The 21,704-nt window shown below is 39.0% G+C and overlaps 1 protein-coding gene across 2 annotated transcripts in view; it reads right to left on the bottom strand.

The window, feature by feature from the left end:
* Positions 1-21,704, bottom strand: part of LOC146650807 (CD209 antigen-like protein C) — a 60,292-nt gene that overhangs the window by 1,280 nt on the left and 37,308 nt on the right. The window contains exons 1-5 of one of the 2 annotated variants that reach the window (XM_085384711.1): positions 10,013-10,082; positions 9,836-9,937; positions 9,510-9,659; positions 2,814-2,956; positions 186-289 (exon numbers count right to left, since the gene is read on the bottom strand). In XM_085384711.1, coding sequence (XP_085240837.1) covers positions 186-289; positions 2,814-2,956; positions 9,510-9,659; positions 9,836-9,937; positions 10,013-10,082 — 569 coding nt within the window. Of the gene's footprint in view, positions 1-185; positions 290-2,813; positions 2,957-9,509; positions 9,660-9,835; positions 9,938-10,012; positions 10,083-21,704 lie in introns of those variants that run through there. The other variant, XM_085384710.1, reaches the window with a different exon arrangement.

Genomic DNA, 21,704 nt, shown 5'->3' with positions numbered 1-21,704 from the left:
AGCTAAAAGTACATTCTTCATTCTAAAATGCTTAGTTAATATCATGTATGACCACCATAAGGCTATCAAAATAAGTCAATTTTTATGATTTTCAGCGATTGACATCTAAGTCTATTAGTGAGTTTATTTGTGAGCAGCATGTATTATAAATATAATTAATATAATCTGCCAAAATGACAGCTTACTTCAGATTAAGAGGAGTTCCGTCTACCCATTTCCATTTTCCCTCTTCTTCTATATCATGTAAACCAATCCAAGTCGATGTTTTGGTGAGCCTAGTAAGGTACTCCTGTTCAGAAAGAACAAAAACATGAATTCCCATTTGGGAATTTAGTTTATTTAGTTTATACATACATTTTAATGAAATTTGCAGATTGTCTTGGTGGAGTTTAATAAACTCAGCCGTCTGCTCTTTGCTCCCTAAAATATAACACTGGACACTGGAGTAAAATCTCTACCATCTCACACTTCTGTTTAATCAGTTATCTGTTTGACGTTTATTCAGTTGTGTGAAAACTTTAATCTCAGCCAAACCAATTTACTCACAAACAAAACACTGAAAAAAGCCAAACAATAACATTTTGAAGTTAACTAAGTGACTTATATATCATGTTTAACCTGAGTAGCGAAAGACCGCAGGGGGTTTGACAACAATGTGCTGGGAGTTCGCTGCTTTGGCCAGCTCTAGTGAGCCATTCATCTCCTCCTTTGGCCAGCTTATTATCCCTGCAGGGTACCTGATAACAGGCAGGGCATAGGTGTTGACAGCCCGGATCTTATTCTTACCTTTCAGCTGACTCCTCGGGACTTGCCTGGTACTTGGTGGTTGCAACTTTCCTAGTGTTCTCCTTATGGTTCCCATTTGCCCTTGAGTACCCCAGCTACAAGTACCTGTTGTTGCCTTCTTGTAGTTTGATCCCTTCAGTTCTACTTTCCCTCTCTTCGTTATCATCCAACTACACTTCTCCAGTCCAAACAACATTCCGATGTCATTGCTGTGTATCCTGGTGGTGTGGATCAGCGAATCTCTGTCACATTCACTCTTGGCATACAGCTTGATGTCATCCACGTAGAGGAGGTGGCTGACGATTGGCCCATTCTGTAGTCAGTATCCGTAGCCAATCTTGTCAGTGATCTCACTGAGCGGTTTCAGGCCTATGCAGAACAGCAGTGGAGACAGTGCATCTCCTTGGTAGAACCTGCACTTCATGGTGACTTGTGCTATGGGCTTGAAGTTGGCCTCTAATGTATGGGCTCTAGTGTTGTACGCCACATACACATTGAGTTCCTGATGACGGCTCTTAGGGTCCTGTTGATTTTGTATAGTTCTAGGCATTCCAGGAACCCAGGTGTGGGGCATCTATCCAGGCAGCGCACAGGTTGCTGAGCCTAGTCTTGCTGTCTCAGACAACTGCTCGGTCTACCAGTAGCCTCCTTTCTGTGCCCCGCTCATGTAATGAACCATAGCTTACCCACTACGATGCTTGACAAAAGCTTCCATTTGGTACCAAGGCTAGGACCAGTCCCTTCTTGGGGTATTTGGGGATCAGGACTCTCTGGCCTTCAGTCATCCATTCAGAGTGTCTCTCATTGACTCAGTGAATACTCAGCCCCTTCAGCCAGTAGGCGTAGCCATGGTGAAGTCTGGTGCTCTTCACTGTGATGATTACTAGACCATGTTCAGGGTCTGTGATAATCACTGTGATGGTTAAATCACAGTGATGGGTACTGGACTTAGATGGATATCATCCATCTAAGATGGATATCATCCATCTAAGTTCAGGGAGCAGCCCACTTCTCATCAGAATGTTCTGGTACCTCAACACCTGACGCAGGCCTTGTTAATCCGGTCACGTCCGAGCCTGTATGGCTCCATATTTATCTTTTTTCGCTCATGTCTGTGGTAAGCTATACCATTATACTACACACACACTAGACTTCTTCCACAGTATCCAGAGTGAGATGGAGTAACAGCTGTTTCAGGGTTTAATAATTGCTGGGACATAAAAATATGTATAGTATGTTTGTTTTCTTTGCTGTAAAATGTCATTTTTCATAGTTTTTCTCCTGCTTTGACCCACCCTCTAGTTCTCATCTGAAGATGTATTTGCCAAAACAGCTCAATTGTAGTTAACAATTAAATTTACTATATAATCAATTATAACTGGCTGCAAAATAATTTCATATGTCAATTATTATAGGTCCGTCAGTATTTGGGAGCTGAATCTTCAGCCCTGCTGAAAGCCTAGATGGAAGCTTGTCAAGTAAAAGTGAAGAAAGGAGCATAAACGAGACGTGCAGCATACAGGAGACCGCAAAGCTGAGAGCAGAATTGATCAAATTAGGAGCTAAAATAAAAGACTGAAGTGATAGCTGTTTTTATTTTCAGCAATTTTCCATTTTTAAGGACAAAAGGTTTCAAACTTGTCCACGCCTTAAACCTCATGTGTGTTTAATCTAGTAGTAGCAAATGCGTAAAAATAAGGGATTTATGAGGACACTGAATAAAAAATTGCTTCCTTGAAAACAACATTTACAATTTAGTATTGAATGAAAATAATCTATATACAAAGTGTCTTTGAATGGCAGAGATGCATGTAGCACAGAGCCATTGCTCAGTGTCTGAGCGGCAGAACAGCAGAATCTTAGCTGGAAGCTCACAAAACCATTTCAACAACCACCACACCGCTAAAACTAGACATCTCACAAATTCCAAAAATGCAGGTTTCATCACACTCAGAAGTAATGAATGAGGGGTACGAATATGAATATTCGTGTATAAACACAGTAAAACACATACATAGGAACTGTACCTGTTCTTTAGTGCAATCAATAACCACCAGATCTGCTCCTCTGTCTCTGCAGTCCCTTCTGGCTGCATCCCAGGAACCAGAGCTTCCAGAGAGGAGATAGCAGCTATAGCTGAAATTACTCCATCCTGCAGGACATTGTATAACTAGAAGAAATTAAAAACAAGTAATATTTCAGTAAGGTTAATGAAAAATATTTAATGAACCTTACAACAATGCTCATTTGATCTGTTTAATTAGATTTATCTATAGTTTATTCACCTCCTGACTTTTATATTTGTTTGCCTGTGTATATTTACTATGGTGACAGTTTTTGTACTTAATCTATTTTAGGGCTGCAACCAATATTTTAATAATCAGTTATTCCATTCAGTAATCAGATAAAAAGTACTTTTTTCTTATTAATGGGCAATAATAAATGTTCAAAAGAAAAAAATCACAAGTCTTTTAAAATGAACTCATCATCAGTTTATATTTTAGAAATTGCTGTTGCAACTCTTTCATGTATTTACAGGCCATATTAAAAAATTCTTAGATGCAAAAATAAATATATGATGTCAAGTGCAGTAGTGCCCAATGAAATAATACAGCCTAAACTAATCATTCCAAGGTTTTAAACATTATTAGGAGACAAAAAACAAACAAGCAAAAAGTATTTTATCTCCTGGATGAGGTGTTTTTGTGTAAGTGTTTTTGTGCCTGTGTCTGTGTGCTTTAGTTTTCTAGTAAATGTGTTGTTGTAAGCCTTTAGAGGAGCATGTGGGAGTTGCAATGAAGAAACGAGAGCATATCAGTGTTCTGATATTTGCCTTGTGCATTTTTTTACTAGCCTACAAAAGAAAAAAATTGAACAGAGTTTTTTTTATATTATTTGACTTTAAATCTGAAAATGACGTTATAAAAGCATCTTCTATTCACGTCAGAGTTAGCTAAATACATGATTTTATGTTAGCCTCCCCCCACCTTAATGAAGAGGGTGAGCTCAGGCGGAGTGAAGAAAGCATGTTTGGTCTTGGTTTGTTGCATCCAAAACAGCAGCACTTGTGGCTAAAACTTTACTGGGAACCTGCCAGGAGTCCTTAATGAAGCCAGCTGTTCAACAAACTCCACCATGAAAAAAATTATTTGCAGCTGTTCTCATCTGACTTATTCGGTTTACACAGCAAAAATCTGCAATAAAGCTACATCCGACTAATAAAGGTAATAAAGTTAAAATATGCAGATGAACTGCTAGCTTAGCCTGATAGGATGGTTAGATAGATTGCTTAAATCATCCTACTAATCTAAGGGTGAATCTAAGGTGGGAGGGGGGGGACATGGGGTGTACTAGAAAATATTTATTTCAAGTTTTTCCAAGCATTATCTTGCATATTTAGATTAATATCAAATATAAATAAATTAGATATTAATTCAGTTGTATTAATATATATAAAAAATACTTTTTTCCTTTTCTTCTATATTGATTATATATCACATATATCTATTATATATCTTTATATTTATTATCACTACATTATATTTCTCATGTTGGGTGATCAGTGTATTACAGCAACCAAAACAAAACAAAAACAACAACAACAACAACAACAACCCATGACTCAATACAATAAATACAGTTTCACAAAAAACACATTTTGAAAAGTTAAATGTTATACTGTGTCAATATCTATATCAATCAATATCAATCATTCCAAATCCAAATTAGAACTTTGGCACAAGCATAAACTGTAAATAAAGAAGGGACGTCTCTGAAAAGTGAGGCCAATCCAAAAGTGCTTTAAATGCCTCTCTGAGAATTAGAAGGTGAAATATTGAATTTGATGTGTGCAGAAGAAAACAGTTTTCCATGTCAGACAAATATCTTGAAAGAAAAAAGATTATTATTATTATTATTATTATTAATAATAATAATAATAATAATAATAATAATGAAGGTCTGTGAAGAAGGTCTGTTATTATCAGTCTTCTGCAGGTTAACATCTCACTATTGTTGCTGTCGTTCCCAGAGTAAAAGTAAAAAAATTAAACTGCAATCTACCTAAGTTTTACGCAATATGCAAAATGCAGCTACAGTAACTGCTCCTAACTTCTATTAACTGGGTGAAACTGATAGAAGGTTGTGTTTAGAGACTCAGTGATTTGTGAATCTCTAAACAAACCTGTAGATCAGAAAGTGATGTCTCGGTGAAAAGATGCATCACAACTGAATCAAACATGACCACAGATGAAACAAGTAAAATAACAGTTAAAAAAAGATTTAAAGGATATTGAGATAAAAATAAGAATATGTAGTGTCAGTGTAAGGGCTATCAGCTTCCTTTTCAACTTCCTTAATGAAAATACATTAAGGATACTTGTTGTGGATTCAATCATTTTATAAGTCACTAAACACCATTAAATACATTTCACATATGTGTCGATGAAATACAGCCCTTAAATTATTTTAGTACCATTCAGATTTGTATATGTAAATTTGTGACAAGCATAAGGTACACTGCTGCACTGCAGCTTTATAGTGACAAGCAGTGATACGGATAATGGTTCATATGATATTTTCCTAATGACTGAAATTTGATTTTAAAAATGTGTTAAGTCAGAAGAAAATGATTACATCATTTGTTTGGAAAATGAATCACTACATTTCCGAGAAATCATGATCATATTTATTTTATTGTTTTACATTTAAAAAATTTTTTTCCTGGGGACTCTGTGACACCCCATTAAAGAGCCGTAGGCTGTGGATCTCTTAAGATCTCACTGTTGGGTTTGTAAGGCCATGTTACTCCTAAATTTCTATCTTGTTCAAAGAGAAGATATAAAACAAAGTTCTAAGCTAATCACCCTTAGTGTTCTCCTTTTTTAAAAATAAGAATCGATAAAGAATCGTTAAACAGAATCGAAAATGAAATCGGAATCGTGAAAATCTTATCAATACCCATCCCTAGTCAGGGGTCAGTAACCTTTAACACCCAAAGAGCCACTTGGACCCGGTTTCCACGCAAAAGAAAACACTGGGAGCCGCAAATACTTTTTGACATCTAAAATGAAGATAACACTGTATATATTGTTTTTTTTTACCTTTATGCTTTGTGTGAACAACTAAAGTAAGTAAGTAAGTAAAGTTTATTTATTAACAGACAGGCAGTCACAAAGCGCTGTACACAAAATATTAACCCTTGTGTGGTGTTCATATTTTTGTTACTCAGCCAGTGTTCATGGGTCTGGTGGACCCGCTAGAGTTTTGGCTTTCCAAATTAACACTATCAAACAATTTTATGTTAAATTACTCAACAGATATTTACTTCATCCCAATTACAAGCCATATGAACAGCAAACATGGTTAATTTTTTCCCTTTACCTTTGTTAGATCACATTTATGAATTAATGTGCTTCTCGTTTTTTGTTTTTTTGTTTTTATAAAATGTTATAAAAAAAAAATCAGTTATAATCAAGTGGAGTGAGTGGAAAGACAACACATTTACACGTGAAGCAACATGTTTCACAACTAAATGGGATCAGCTGCTCATCAATGGTGACATTAGGCCCAGATTTGTAAAACAGGTGGAGGTGGTGCACACACTTATCCCACACTGTCCTGATGGCAGCTAGCTTGTCTCCCTGCCGTCGAGCTGGTCTGTCGTCTCGGTTATCAAAACGGATAATCCTGGAAATTTTGTGGAAGTTTTCCAGAGACATTGATGCATGGAAAGGTTCTTGCCGGTTTCTGCATCCCACAGGGATTCTGTGGATTCCCCTTTGGACCTGAAAACTCCTGCAAGGATAAGAACCCCAAAGTAGGCCTTTGGGGTTCTTAGATGAATTTGGTCCATCTGCTTACACCTCTCTCCAAAAACACACCTTCCTTCTAGATTACTGCAATCCAGAATAATTTTCTGGATGGAATCTGGGATGAAAAGCTCAAATGAAGACTTGATGTCCTGCACATGAGTAACTGTCAGCCGTGTTGGCCCTGGCTTATCACAGTAACAGCTCTGCAGGGTGGCTCATTTCTTGGGCAAGAAGACCATTCAATTTCACCAGTTATTGACATCCATATTTCTTCACTTGCTGTCTGGTGGGCTTGTTCTGGTCCTGGAGCTGGCTACAGATGGGGTACTCGTCTTCGTTTTGTTACTAAATGGTGCTCAACCTCATCCTCTTCTTCAAAGTCACTGTCAGACTCTGAATTTTCAGAAATGTGAAATATTCTGAAACCTCTTTGTCAACATCATCATCCGAAGCTCCTCTCTTCCAAAATCAATTGGATGGCCCTCGCAGCAGATAATCTTTTGCCATCTTGATCAGTTGTGATAAAGAACCACACTGGCAAAGTCTTTTTTATAGTATTATGCCCCTAATTTGCAGGTGGGACAGGGTATGAGAAAATAAAATTTGGATCCCTCAAGAAAGAGGGTAAAATGTGTGGGAATGTCAGAGCAGACGTGTTGATAGTTGAATTTTCAACAATGTTGCAACTTTGTGCAGGAGCAGGGGGGCGAAGAAAACACTATCAGCAGCACCAGAAAGGAGGAAGACAGAGTGTGGGAACACAGGACCTACACTTTCAACACTTTTATTAGGCCTGGGTCCAGTGGACCCGAACACCTTGTATGTAATGTAAATGCGTGGGGGGAGGTACAGTATGAGGTCATTGAAAATTAGTTCGGATTTATGTTCTTCACAGAAAATAAGCCAAAGCCAATGAATTTCAGGTTGAAAAAATAATTAATTGTTTAATTTTTCTTTTGAGAAAAACTGAAAACGGGTCTCACAGACCCGAACACCATACAAGGGTTAAAATAAACAATACAATCAATGGACATTATACACAATGTAAAAGATCAAATGTAAAGAATATAAAATACGTAGATCAACAAAAGGCTTGTTTGAACAGAAAAGTTTTTAACTGCTTTTTAAAAGAATCCACAGAGCAACTAAGGTGTGTGAAATCCATTAAGTTTTACAGAGAAAATCACATTTTGAACTCTTAAAGAAATATAACAAAAGGAAAGACACCCAGCTGAACTAAAATTATCCATGTAGCAAACAAAAACTGTTGTGAGCCGCCACCCTCATATCGCCTTTGGAGCCTTGAACTGACTTTTAAAAAGTAATTGGAAAAAAAGCACTATGCTGCTAAAAAAAATAGACATTTGCAAAATTCTGCCTAAATGTGTATTTTACCTGGTTAATGTGTGTGGCGGGGCGTGGTCTGCAGCGCCGCTGCAGGGGAGGCGGACGCTCCTGAGCGGCACCAGCAATCACGCCTCGCTGCCTTAAAGTCTGTGCTTTCTCTGCTGTTGTGTTTTCGGCCTGTGAGCTGAAAAGCTACAGCCAGCTGTATGCGTACAGCAACCGTGTGAAAAGTGGTCAATAAAGAGATGCTGAAAAGCATGTTCATGGAAACGTCGTCGGGTCTGCCGTGGTACGTTTACAATGGAACTTCTGCTCCTGAACCTCTGCGCACAGCGTCTGCAAATCGGGGCTGTACGAAGTCACTTTCATCTTTACGCAGGACTATAAGTTGTCATCTGTGAGGCGTGAGCGGTTTTTGTTTTTAACATAGTTCACGGTGGAGAACAGCTGCCGACATAATGTGGATCCGAAGATCCATAATTGGCATATCTGGGGTTGAAAGTCTCGATAAATGCACGCCGTTTCTACAGGTATACCGACTTCTGCGAGTGTGACGCTTATTTTGAGCAATGAAAAATAATAAAATATAATTTAATTTTTATATTTCAATATCACAATAATCTTCCAATTTAGAACTACAAGTTAAAAAAAAGAACTAAACACAAATAAAATACACTTCAGCTAAATACTTCGAATTTATTTTCCCAAACCACCTGGAGCCGCAGTACAAGGACAAAAGAGCCGCAGGTTGCCGACCCCTGGACTAGATGAATGAGGCATGTTGAAAAAAGTGCTTTGACTGCTCAAGCAGAGTAGAAAAGTGCTATATATAGATATATATCTTGAAATATATGAAGCTAAATTATCACAAAACCCATTAGATGTGTTCAAACTCTGAACCATAAAATTTGTATGTAAATGTGTGATGGTCAAGCAGAATGTTCTAAAGAAAAAAAATGTCTGACTTTAGATGGAATGACTGTAACTACCTATATTAAGGTCTATTTGTTGTAGACTCATTAATTTATAGATGTAACTACAATTTCTATAAAGGAATCAATTTCAGCATTTTTGTACTGGTTAGATTTTGTGATGCAGTTGGCAATGTTGCTACTACTGGGGTTAGGTTAATTGGTGAATCTAAATTGTTCATAGATGAGAATGTGAGTGTGAATGGTTGTGTGTTGTGTGTTTCTATGTGTTGGCCCAGCAATAGACTGGCCACCTGTCCAGGTTGTACCTTGCCTCTTGCACTATGGTAGCTGGGAAAGGCTCCAGTGACCCTGAATTGGATAAGCGCAAGAGAATGGCTGGATGGAAATAAATTAAATGAAATATCATTCAGCAACTTTCTTGGGTTGACTTTATGAATTTCGAATAATTTCAGTGAGTGCAAAGTCTTGAAGAGCCACAATCCCAAATGACAATGCATATTTGGTCTCTTAAGCATTTAAGTTTAATTAATTTAAGTTAATTAAGTTTCTTCTCAGTGAGAGAAAAGGAGAACAGTATTTGCTAGAGAATTGAATCACTGTAAAGACAACGGTAAATAAAAGGACTCACTCAGAGAACTCAGAAGCACTTCAAGCTTTTTGAGATTTTCAGAGAAGTTGGCACGCAGCAGGTCTCTTTCCTCAGTCATGACGGCAAGTTTTTTACTCACAGTGGAGAGATTTGCATTCAGGCTGTCTCTTTCCTCAATCATAATAAAGTCTGAAATAAATAAATTAGGGCAGGCTTTTGAGACACAAAACATCTTGTGCATTCATACTTAGACTGCTTCTGATTTATTTTAAACCATAAAAACTTTGAACATTGCTTAGCTTGTCAAATATTAATTCAGCACTCAGTGGCAGTTTGAACAATTATTTATGAAGAATCAGACTCACAGTGGACACCATAAGTGACAAATCCAATAAGAAGCAAAACACCCAGCAGACTCCACAACACAATAACACCTAAATAACGATTCTCCTTACGGCTCTTTGGACCTGAAAAGAGAAGAAAAAAAGACTGAATTATACAACAGTAACAACAGCTGTTAAAATAAATCTATCACTTCCTACCTGTGTGATGTGTTGACAGTTTTGGGTTGTCTTGTTCAGCAGATTCAGCACTGGCAGAAATTTCCTCCATTGCTCACAAGCAGGCAAACTATTTCCTAAATGGTGAGATCTGTAGCACTTGTAACCTCAAATTATCAGTAGTTTCAAGTTCTTCTTTTTTTGAACTTCTGAGGATGTCACACATTTCAGATGTTGATATGATTTTCACAGCACTAATTTACCAGTAAAAGTGGATCTGATCCTTTCTAAAGATAATTTTCTATATGATAGTCACATGAAAACTAATAAAAGTTAAATTTCTTTACGCAGTTTTTTTTAAGAACTTTAAAGTTTCAGATTTCAGATTCATATAAAGAAAATAATCAGAAAGTTAGCAATTAAAACTTTAGGCTCCTGCCTAAGACCTTTAAGTTCTTATTTAGAAACTATATAGAAACATGCTAGATAGTATTTTTAATCAGTTTTTAAAGATGGATTATTTACTGTCATTGCTGCAGAGACATTTGTGTGATTAAAAATAACCTCAACACAAGAATGAGATAATAACGTTACACATGAAAGTGCTAAAAGGGGAGAATTTCTCTCCCTCTCGCTCTTGCTTTTTAAAACATCCAGAAGCTTGTATAAACATTATAATTTCTTGGAAACAGCACAAAAACAACAGGTCAGCTCCTAAAAATGTTAGATTAGCACAAGTGGAGAGTGGCAATTAGAAGACCTTTATCTGATTTTGCCTTTTATTGATAAACAGGTTGTGAGAATCCTATTTTTAACTACCAAGAGTGCCACTACCATGCTAATAGATGACAACACCCTCCATAAGCACAAATACATAAACATGGAGAGGGAAAAATAACAAATAGGTAGAGAAAAAAAAAACAAGGAAAAAAGGCAACAAAAAGGACAGGGGGGAACATAGCAAGAACTAAAGTTAGTCATGTATAACCTATTGAGGCCAACAGTGTGAAGGCAATGATGAAATATTCATTCATCTGATATTCAGCGTAAGTGTAAGTGCACGTGGCACTAGGACGCTCTAGACCGCAGGTCGTAAGTGAAGCAGTGGGAATAAGAATCAGCACCCCCAAATCTGAGGCCATGGTCCTCAGCCAGAAAAGGGTGAAGTGCCCACTCTGGGTCAGGGATGAGTTCCTGCCCCAAGTGGCAGAGTTTAAGTATCTCGGGGTCTTGTTCATGAGTGATGGGAGAAGGGAGCCGGAGATCGACAGACAGATTGGTGGGAACACCTTGGTGTCCCCCTGGACAAGCTGGAGGAGGTGGCTGGGGAGAGGGAGGTCTGGGCTTCTCCGCTTAGGCTGCTGCCCTCTTGACCCAGTCCCGGATATGTTGAAGAATATGGATGGATGATAATTAGTGTTTGTGAATGTTGTGGATTATGGTGTCTACTTGTTCGGGGTTATGTTGTCCACTTAGTTTTTTACCAGACTTCATAGCAATAATGGATGATTATTTTTTTCGCATGACTATATGTTGTAACTCATCCAGTACAGAGCTGCTGTTGCATAATGTGCCTGTACTGTGGGTGTCCTTGTTATCAAATTATGACTGGCTTTTGCCAGGAAACCATCTTTTATCACTAACATCTTGCTGTTTCCTGTAAGTCCATGTTCATCCTCCGTATCTGTGAGCAGTGTTTATTTTGTTCTGATCTTCTTAAATTCATGGAGAAACATAATATTTTATGAAAGCATTTAACATATTTAAGGACACTTTAATGTAAGCAACCATCACACCCAATGTGCATTTCATACAATTTCTGTGTATGGTATTATATAGACAGCATACAAATGATGTACATCACTGGGGCTGAAAAGCAAAGTGTTTAAAAAAGTGTTTTTAATGTATTTCTAATGACCATGAGAGGATGACTTATCTCAGTGCAGAGTTAAGTCCAGTTGTATAGGAGTAATACTGTGTATGTTAACCAGTGTTGGGAAGGTTACTTTTAAAATGTATTCTGATAGGTTCGTAGCATAAACCTATTCGCTGGAACATTCAAGACAATTCTACTACACAGCAAAAGCAAGACACAAGTTACCAAAGTTCTTTGTGTTACTCATGCATGAGGGAGAGGACTGGACGAAGATGTGACCCCATAAACGACTTCCCTAAACCTGCTGGTCTGGAAGTCCAGCAGTCCATCGTCATACAAAACTCCAAGCCTTGCGCTGAAACTGGGACATACACTGCATAAAATGTCTGACATTATCCATTGTCGTGCCCTCATGACAGAGGATGAAGCCCTAATCAAGTCCACTGATGTGTTCAAGAAGTTGGATGTCTCCAAATGGTCCGAGATGGTGTCTCACCGTGCCTTGAACACAATGAGTGAGGCAAAGTTTAACAAGACATCAACATTGCCCTTTACAGAAGATGTTCGGATTCTCCATCACTACCTTCAAAAATCTGCAGAAAGTGCCTTTTGCAGCTTGGAGAACGAAGCCACAGCTCAGAATTATGCCCAACTTGCACAAGTTACACTCTCACAAATCATTGTGTTCAACCGAAGACGTTCTGGAGAGGTTTCAAAGATGCGCCTCAAAAGTTTTCTTGAAAGAGACAAAACAGCACTCCACACAGATGTTGCCATGGGGCTCTCAGAAATGGAACAGAGACTCTTTCCCATTATTTCTATTCTACAGAAATAGTTACAAAGGGACAGAAATGTTCCAGTTCTGCTAACACCAAGCATGCTGGATGCTCTGTCACTACTGGTTAGTAGGAGGCCTGACTGTGGTATTTGTGCCACTAATATCTACCTCTTTGCAAGACCCCGATCAATGAGTCATTACAGAGGAATGGCCTCCTTGCGTGTTCATGCACACCAGTGTGGAGCAAAGCAGCCTGAGTATCTAAGATCGACACAGCTCAGAAAACATGTTGCCACACTCTCACAAGTCCTTAATTTGAAAAACAACGAACTTGATCAGGTTGCAGATTTCCTGGGTCATGATATCTGCGTTCACCGCGAATTCTACAGATTACCAGTTCCCACAACACAGCTGGCCAAGATTTCCAAACTGCTTTTAACACTGGAAAAAGGACATCTTTCCCAGATCCAGGGGAAATCACTGGATGAGATCAAAATAGAAGGTTTGTATTGAAAGGAGCAAATATTAGGGCAGTAGTTGAATATTATGCTTTATCAACAGAATTAAAACCTAAAAGCACAGACCATTCTGTTAAATGTCCATGATTTAAGGTTCTTGAAGTCTATTGTTTCATCACTTTGCAACATTTGGCAAACTGCAGAGTGGTGGCCTTAAATAGTAAAACTATGTACTATAATTTCCAGTATTTGTTCTGTATTTTATCATATCTCGTTGTTAATGTGAGGTTTTTGGGGGGTTTGTGTTAGTTTTTTTTGGGGTTTTTTTCCACAATTTCTCAGATGAAATTGCATTAAGTGATGCTGAAACAAAGGACGGTGAGAGTGAATCAGATGATGACATAGCACTCACAATGTCGGCGTGTGGCACCAGTGAGCCTGTACATGCAGTAGCTGATTCCACAAACACAGCGCAGCTCCAAGACACTGTAGATTGTGGTAAGTTACCACTAGCTTGGTTTCTGTGGATAAAATGTTTGTTACAAATATTAAAACTTAATCAAATTGTGTAATCAGCAGATGAAGGACCACTCACAATGCCTGCAGCAAGTGAGACTATTAGCAAGTTACCTCTGAAGGTAAGGGGTGCAGTTGGTTCTCTAAGCTTATGGACACGTTCTTTGTAATTTCGTTGCAATTCTGTCTCTGTACACCACCACAATGGATTTTAAAATCAAACAATATCCATATGTGTTAAAGTAGACTTCCTGCTTTAATTCTAGGGATTTGACGGAATCATCACATCACAGCCATTATGCGTAGTCTATTATTCTAAGAAGCTCAAGGGTAATTGTATAGCTGACAAACAATTTAATGACTGGGTGAGGCCTGTCTACAGACTACTTCATGTGACATACTATGGTGCTTGCATGATGCATTCTCATTATCCAGGTAAGTAAGTAAAAAGGTGGATTCTGTTCATCTGAACGTAGTTTTTTCAGTGGGAGAAATGTTTCGTCACTTAGATGTTTGTGCTTTAAGGTTCTTGAAGTCTATTGTTTCATCACTTTGCAACATATGGCAAACTGCAGAGTGGTGGCAAAAAGTCACTTGGATGAGTGACAAAATGTTTCTCCCACTGAAAACGCTACGTCCAGATTAACAGAATCAACGTTTTGGGATTTACTCACCTGGATGATTGAGCATGCATCAAGAGACTTTTATTCAACTTTTTATTCAGTCTTTTATTCACAGTGGAACACTAAATGTTGTCTCATTTTAGAAATTTAATAAATTTTCAAAGAGAATTTTAGCTCGTTTTGATATTGATGGTAGCAACACATTTCAGAAGTTAGTACAGGGTAGCATCCATTCTTTTAACAAGCACATGTTTTTTGTTTGGTTTTTTGTTTGTTTTAACTACTACTACTTTATATCTTCCAGATAAAAATGCTGCTCAATCCCACAATTCCCGAAGAGCTCCCAAAAACATGTGGTCCAAGGCTGAGGTTGCTGCAGTGATGAGGCATTTTAAAGACCACATAAATGAAGGGAAACTAGCCACCAAAAATTCATTTTAAATGTTTTTAATTTTTCTGTCTTCTATATTTTTATATTTCTGTGGGAAGCATGGGCATTTTTGTCCATAGATTTCTTTTTTATTTATGGTTAAAATTAATGTTCAGATCCAAGAACACTAATAAAATGATGTTCCAGTAATCCTGTGTCCTGTCAGATGTGTATTCATGGTAATGATGACCTATTTAAAAATTACATCATTGTCCCTTTAAAGACCCAATATTGGGGTTTTTTGGACCTCATAAAACACATCGTTGTCAAGTGGACAATGTCTCCAGAAAACACAATAGAGTCTGGTTGGTGTGTATCAGTGTATCTAGACTTCTATAGGGAGTGTATGAGGTCTGAAGTGACCCAAATTTTTTTCAGATTTTTTCAAACACTTTAACCTCACTCCCTTGGCTCTAAGTCCTTTGAAAACGGTAGTCCACTTAACCCTCCTGCCATCCTTTAAAAAACTCACACCCATCACCCTAGGGACCATTCTCAGCCACGCCATAAAAAGACCATATATCCATATTTTATTCCACTTTAAATTAGCCAACCTTGTAAAACTACTTCTCCCTGAAATATTCATGTAAAGTTTTAATTATATTTTCGTTGTTTTAACCCTTCAAATCCCAGTGTTATTACATGAGCGCCCTGTGTTATAAGCCCCAAAAACCAAAAAACGAAACTAAATATTTCCACAAAAAACCAGTTGAAGTAATATGTGATTGTCATTATAAGTAGGCCTTTAGATGGACCAAAGATTGGCACCAACATACATTTTGACCTGCCATTATTTTTTTTGCATTTTTTTTGCAATTTAAAAATTAAAACTTCAAGGCCCTAAGTCTTCATTGACATCCAAGAAAAGAAGAAAAAATAAAATCATATGATGATCATTTGGGGTTGAAAAATAGCGTTTATAATGGAAGTCAATGGGCAGAAAATGGTCCCCAGGGTGATGGGTGTGGGGATTTCTGCTGCTCAGCCATTTTAGGCTGATTTAAGGAATTCACACTGGAATATTAACATTGACAGGTAAAAACTATCCTGTGGCAAGTTTGGTTATATTCCACTGAACACAGTGGAAATGGCAGCCATTTAACACATAGCAGTGGCACAAAAAGGTCCCAAGAAGGCAGGAAGGTTAAACCACCACCGGGCGGATTGACATAGTATAGTCCCTCCATACCACATAGACCCGTATGTGTGTGTGTGTGTGTGTTTTGGGGCCACCCTGGGGCACACTGACATGTGTGCGCCCCAGGGTGGCTGTGGCTACAATGTAGCTTGCCATCACCAGTGTGTGAATGTGTGTGTGAATGGGTGGATGACTGGATGTGTATTTATATCTTTTATTAGATGTTCATGTGGTTTGGTTATTTTCCTTTTGACTGAAAGTAAGAAAACAGTCAGGGAACAGTGACAGGCAAAACAGAAACTATTAAACTGACAAAGAGAAAAAAACTTATTTTACTCACACAATCTGGAAGTTGTGTCCTCCCTATATTAAAGCTGCTATACAGAATCTGCAAAACAAACTGGTTTGGAACATTTTTGACCCTCTTTAACAACATTCCAACATAACATTATAATTGATCGGGGAGATTAATTATAATTAATAATATATTTTTATGTGGTTCAGCCACAACTCTACTAAAACCTCATCCAGTAATAGGTAGGCCAACTTTTGGACCGTCCAGTTGTCTGTATGACTGTCGCAGCACGTGCACCACATTTGCACACTATCAGAAAGTGCCAAACAGCCCTGGTGGAGTGAGGAGCTGTAAAGAGAAGCAGAGTGCTCTGTTTATATTCTAAAAATGTTTTAAGCTAACTTGTTTCAAAGATTCGTTACAGCAGCTTTAATTTTTGTCCAAAAGCACACATACACTTATCAGTGTTTCTCAAACTTTTTACAGTGTGTACCACCTGATAAAAATGTCAAGCTCTCCCTAGTACCACTATGAAAGAATGACCCTCATAAATCTTACAGCGCAAAATTAGTATTATTAAATTAGTAAAATTAGTGTCTGCAGTAAAGATTTTTATTTGTAATAATTTATTCTGTTTTGGGAGTGGTTTTTATGTATCTGTATTATATTATACACACACATTAAAAGTGAATCTCTGTCCAAAAAATGCACTCAGTTTACTTTTTACTCACTATGAGCATCATTCATTATTCTCCCCAGTAATTAAGGTTAGGATATGTATTTTTTTTTAATTCCAATCCATTCTTCTTTAGCAGCATTTAAATAACCTTGATCAGATTTGATGGTTTTGTTACAGACTTTTCAAAAAAGTGTTTTGCTTTTCTTTCACAAATGTGGGGATTAAATTGTGTTAAAATGTACAAAACAATGATGTCATGTTTTGAGATGAGGACCCAGGGACAGAAAGACTTGATGAAGTTAAGAATCTTATGATTTATCTTGCCTGGCTGGGCAGCTCTCTGGGTGCTCAGCACCCCCAAAGCTCTAATACTAGAATCGCCCCTGGTGTCCTGCTCTGTTATTTTGACTGCTGACAGCATTCAAAGTACAGAGGATGACCACGGGCTTAAGGGAAACAGTAAGCTGATAAAACCCTGACCATGATATGATAATAATCACATGTACCGATATTTAACAGATAGCAACATAGCAGATGGTTTCCTGGCAATAGCCAACCATACTTTGATAACAAGCATGCACACAGTATAAACAAAATACACAGTAAAATCACATTATGCAACAACAGCTCTGCACTACTTGAGTTACAACATACAGTCGTTACAAAAAAATTCACAGGGGTGATATGAAGACCTGTAAAAAAATTAAGACACTAAAATTCATTAACTTGTTGAACCACCTTTAGAAGGAATGGTTTGAAGTAATTATTTTCTGTATGTATATCAGTCTGTCAGAGTGTTTGATTTTGGTTTTCAAAGCACTTTCTGCCAGTTTCTCTATAAATCATTAAGATGTTCACCAGCAAATTTAAGATGGGCTTGTACATGGAGAGTGACCTAGCAGGCACTGCAAGATGTCAGTCTATTACTATGTAGTGCAGAGAAGGGGAACTCCAGGCCTCGAGGGCCGGTGTCCTGCAGGTTTTAGATATCATCCTGGGTCAACACACCTGAATCAAATGATTAGTTCCTTACCAGGCCTCTGGAGAACTTCAAGACATGTTGAGGAGGTAATTTAGCAATTTGAATCAGCTGTGGTGGATCAAGGACACATCTAAAACCTGCAGGACACTGGCCCTCGAGGCCTGGAGTTGCACACCCCTGGTGTAGTGTGTTACTAATGGTGTGCTTGCTGACTGTGGTACCAGCTGCCTTCAGATGATTACAATTTAAATTTTGGGGTTATCCACCAAATTCCTGATGATCATCACCCATCAGGGGTGAAGATCTTGCTCCAGACCAGGGGTGATAGATGGTCATTTGTTCTATTTCTGATTTGAATGCCAACAGTTCTCACCAAGCTAGTTGCTGGTGGTCTTGTAGTCCATTTCAGCCCTGTGTAGGTCAACAATCTTGTCCCCAATGCCCTTTGACAGCTCTTTGATCTCGCCCAAAGGCTGGAGAGGTTGGAATGGAGAAAAATGAAATTGATTCTGTGTTCATTTGAGATCAGGATTGTCTACAATTGACTGAGTGATTGCAATCTGTGTGGCATAATGCCCTGAATTTTGGCTGGGTGGTATGGGATCAAATACTGATTTCATTCAATTACACGCAAGTCAATTTATACCTTTTATGTAATGTGCTTTTTCTAGAATTTTGGTTAATATGTTATCTCTCTACTGAGCCTGAAGCTCAGTCATCTGCTCCACCACCAGCTCCATTCTCACCTCAACCATCACTTTGGTTATTAGCTCAGCTCAGTCTCCTGTTCAGCCTTCAGTGAAGTCTTTAGCTCAGTCTCCAGTTCAGTCTGCCACTCATACTGAACTGCCATTATTCAACTGCCTATACAGCCAGGGGTCCCCACACCTTCTGGCCCTGCATCTGCTCCTGCTGGAGGCTCAGGTGAGCCAACCCAGCACTCCGCGGCTCCCACGCCACTGTCTGCCTCATCAGCTGGTGGTTCTGGAGAGCCCGACCAGCATTTCCTGGTGTCTGCTGGGGGTTCTGGAGAGCCCGGCCAGCAGTTCCTCGTGTCCACTGAGTGTTCTGGAGAACCGTGCCAGCCGTCTTCTGCCTCCGCTGGAGGGTCCGAGGGGCCCATTCACCTGTCTTCAGTCTCCGCTGGAAGGTGTCAGGGATCGCTTCAGCTGTCTTCAGTCCCCGCTGGAGGGTCAGTGGGATCCATCCAGCCTGCAGTGCACCCACCTACTCCATCATCTGTGGCTGCCACTCTACTGTCTGGTCCCGCCTCATCTGGTCCTGCAGCTGCCATGCCACCTCCTTGTCAATGTCTGGTTCGGCGTCAGTGTTCACCTTCCAGGCCGCTGACTGGACTTCTTCGTCAGCGCGGAAAGCCTCTGGACCAGCTCAGGCTTTGTCTCAACTCTTGAAGCTATTAAAAAAAAATCTTCTGGTTTCCATGGACTCATTTCACTTAAGCCACTCAATATAAAGTCAGTTACATTTTGGATTTCAAAATAATAACCCATTGAAATCTGTTACAGGCACTCTGACATGTCATCAGTTTCATCTTTTGTTGTTGTTTTTCCTTAATTTAGCGTGGCATTATATTGAAACTTCCTGGTTCCACAGATTGGAAAATGTTATATGATTACAGTAACACATTACTTTGTAATGCACTAACACGGTTAACAACAGTGATGTGTTCTTTCAGTTAACATCAGTGTTGGGGAGTAACGGTATACATGTACCGCCGTTAAGTATTTAAAATACAAAATATGAGTAACTGTATTCCATTACAGTTACCATTTAAAAAGGTGGTATTTAGAATACAGTTACTTTGTTGAAACAAATGGATTACATGGCGGTATTTTCCTGTTTCATATTGTCGCTGGTCAGGACTGTTTGGGTTTTGTTTGTTCTGTTGTTCCAGACGGCAGCGTTACGGTTGCCATGGTTACAGGATGACGCGCTCTCTCTGCGACTGTGTGTTTCCTGGGTGAGAGAGCATGTCACTACCCGATCCGTACCGGAAACCCGATCGGTACCCCGCATGCGCAAAAGGTGTCTACTTCCGGTCGAAGCGTTTTACGACAGTTACGGGTCAGAGTATCTGTTAAGATGTTAAGAATAATAAGTATCTCTTAAAATATTTCCGATAATGAAACATTTAATATAATGTAGACAAAAACAAAAAAATAAAAAGATAGTGACGGATCAGTACTCCCCGATCCTTACTGCGCATGTGCAATGTCGGACCGTACAAATCGGGTCTACCCGATCTGTACCGCGCATGTGTAGATGTTTTCTGCCACCTGCTGACCGAGCGAATGAACCCTAATGTAAACTGAATTAGCATCATTAGAAACGTGTATTAATTTTGATTTAGTGATAGTCGAGTGTGTTTATGCTTGTCTGTGTGGAGAGGATTGATCGGAATAGTGATGATGATGTCCGCTATCACTGTCAATTGTCAGTAAACACTTCATCTGGCTGATGAATCTTCACGTGACATATTACAAAGTCTGTAATATTAACTCTGTAATTAGGCGCCATTCTTCTTATTTTACGGTGCTGTTGTTCAATCGGAGAAAAGCATGAATTTGTTTGTATACGGATTATCCATAGTTTAAATGTCCTGGTAGTCGAAAAGGAGGCAGAGATGTTGAGAAATGCTAGGAGCTAACTGGGCGCTAACCGTATCATTCAAATATATTGAATGTCGCAATGCTGGCAAAGAGAGGAAGTGACGTAAGATTTGTGCATGCGGGGTACCGATCGGGTTTCCGGTACAGATCGGGTAGCGACAGAGCGCCTTTTTGTTGTTGTTGTTGTGCTAAGCTAATAGGCAGAATGCTACAGTCATAGCTCTAAAGAATGTAGCCTCATGGACAGTGTGGTCCGTGCTGCAGGGAGAATGGACTGCCATACCCGTTATGTGTCTGTGAGCACAAGGAGGGAGAAAAAGGAGAGTGGAAAGTACGAGTTGTCATCGAGCAGAAACGGGAGCTAGAAGCATGTAAATATAATAATAACCACTGCAGCCAAGAAGAGTGCCTGACGAGCCCAGTTGTAAGTAAGCTATTAAGACTCAACTGTACACTGTGTTCGTGTTTTCCTCCGAAACAATAAGTTCCGTTGCAGCAGCCTTTCAACGCCTCTCTCTGTCTATCGCAAGCAAAGTTGACCCAGACAACAAAGTAAAGCTAGTTTTCGGCTACGAGCCCGACACGAACCCCACGTATTAGCCAGAGGTCCCTTTACTACGGTTCGGAGCCGCGGATCTTCAGTAATAGTAATAAATCACACAGCAATTGTACATTCATGTAGTTGTAAAAAGCATGATAATATATTAAGTAATCCAAAGTATTCAGAATACGTTACTCTCATTGAGTAAGGTAAAAACGTTACAAAATACATTTTGGGGCATGTATTCTGTAATCTGTAGTGGAATATGTCAGGTTTATATTATTGAATTGTCATTTATGCTTAGAAGTATTTACTCATATATGCTTAGAGTTTTATAATCAATTGCATGTTGATAGAGGTCTGATCCTTAGCAGTCTGTAAAGACTCTGTGTGCCTTCCAGAGTGTTCTGGCATACACACTCACATCCTGGGGTCACGAGAAGAGGTCGTACCTTCTTTTATTGTTTTATGGCATAGCAAACACAAGTATATCTGTTTTAGTCTAAGTGCCTAAGTGTCTCTTCATCAAAACCTGAAACTTTCTTTACTGCTTGCACAACTCTCTGGAAGTTAGCAGGCTTAATAGCTTCTTCCATGTTATGCACTGAGAATTCGGTACGCAGACACAACAACAAACTGCTTTAATCTTGGGTCTTCTCTTCACTTTCAGTGGTCCCACTCCACCATGCAAAACTGCAGCATTATGCTTAAAATTTCCCTTATTTTTCAATTTCTCTAACAGGCTTTTACGCTCGTTTGAGTCTCTAGGCAGGGAAAATGCATGCACA

The sequence above is a fragment of the Rhamphochromis longiceps genome, linkage group LG16, assembly GCF_057381845.1.
Source record: "Rhamphochromis longiceps isolate RC_006_pf linkage group LG16, R_longiceps_female_GT1.1, whole genome shotgun sequence".
Classification (NCBI taxonomy): Eukaryota; Metazoa; Chordata; class Actinopteri; order Cichliformes; family Cichlidae; genus Rhamphochromis; species Rhamphochromis longiceps.
The sequence above is the reverse complement of the archived record's forward strand: the minus strand, read 5'-3'. Positions and strand labels throughout refer to the sequence as shown.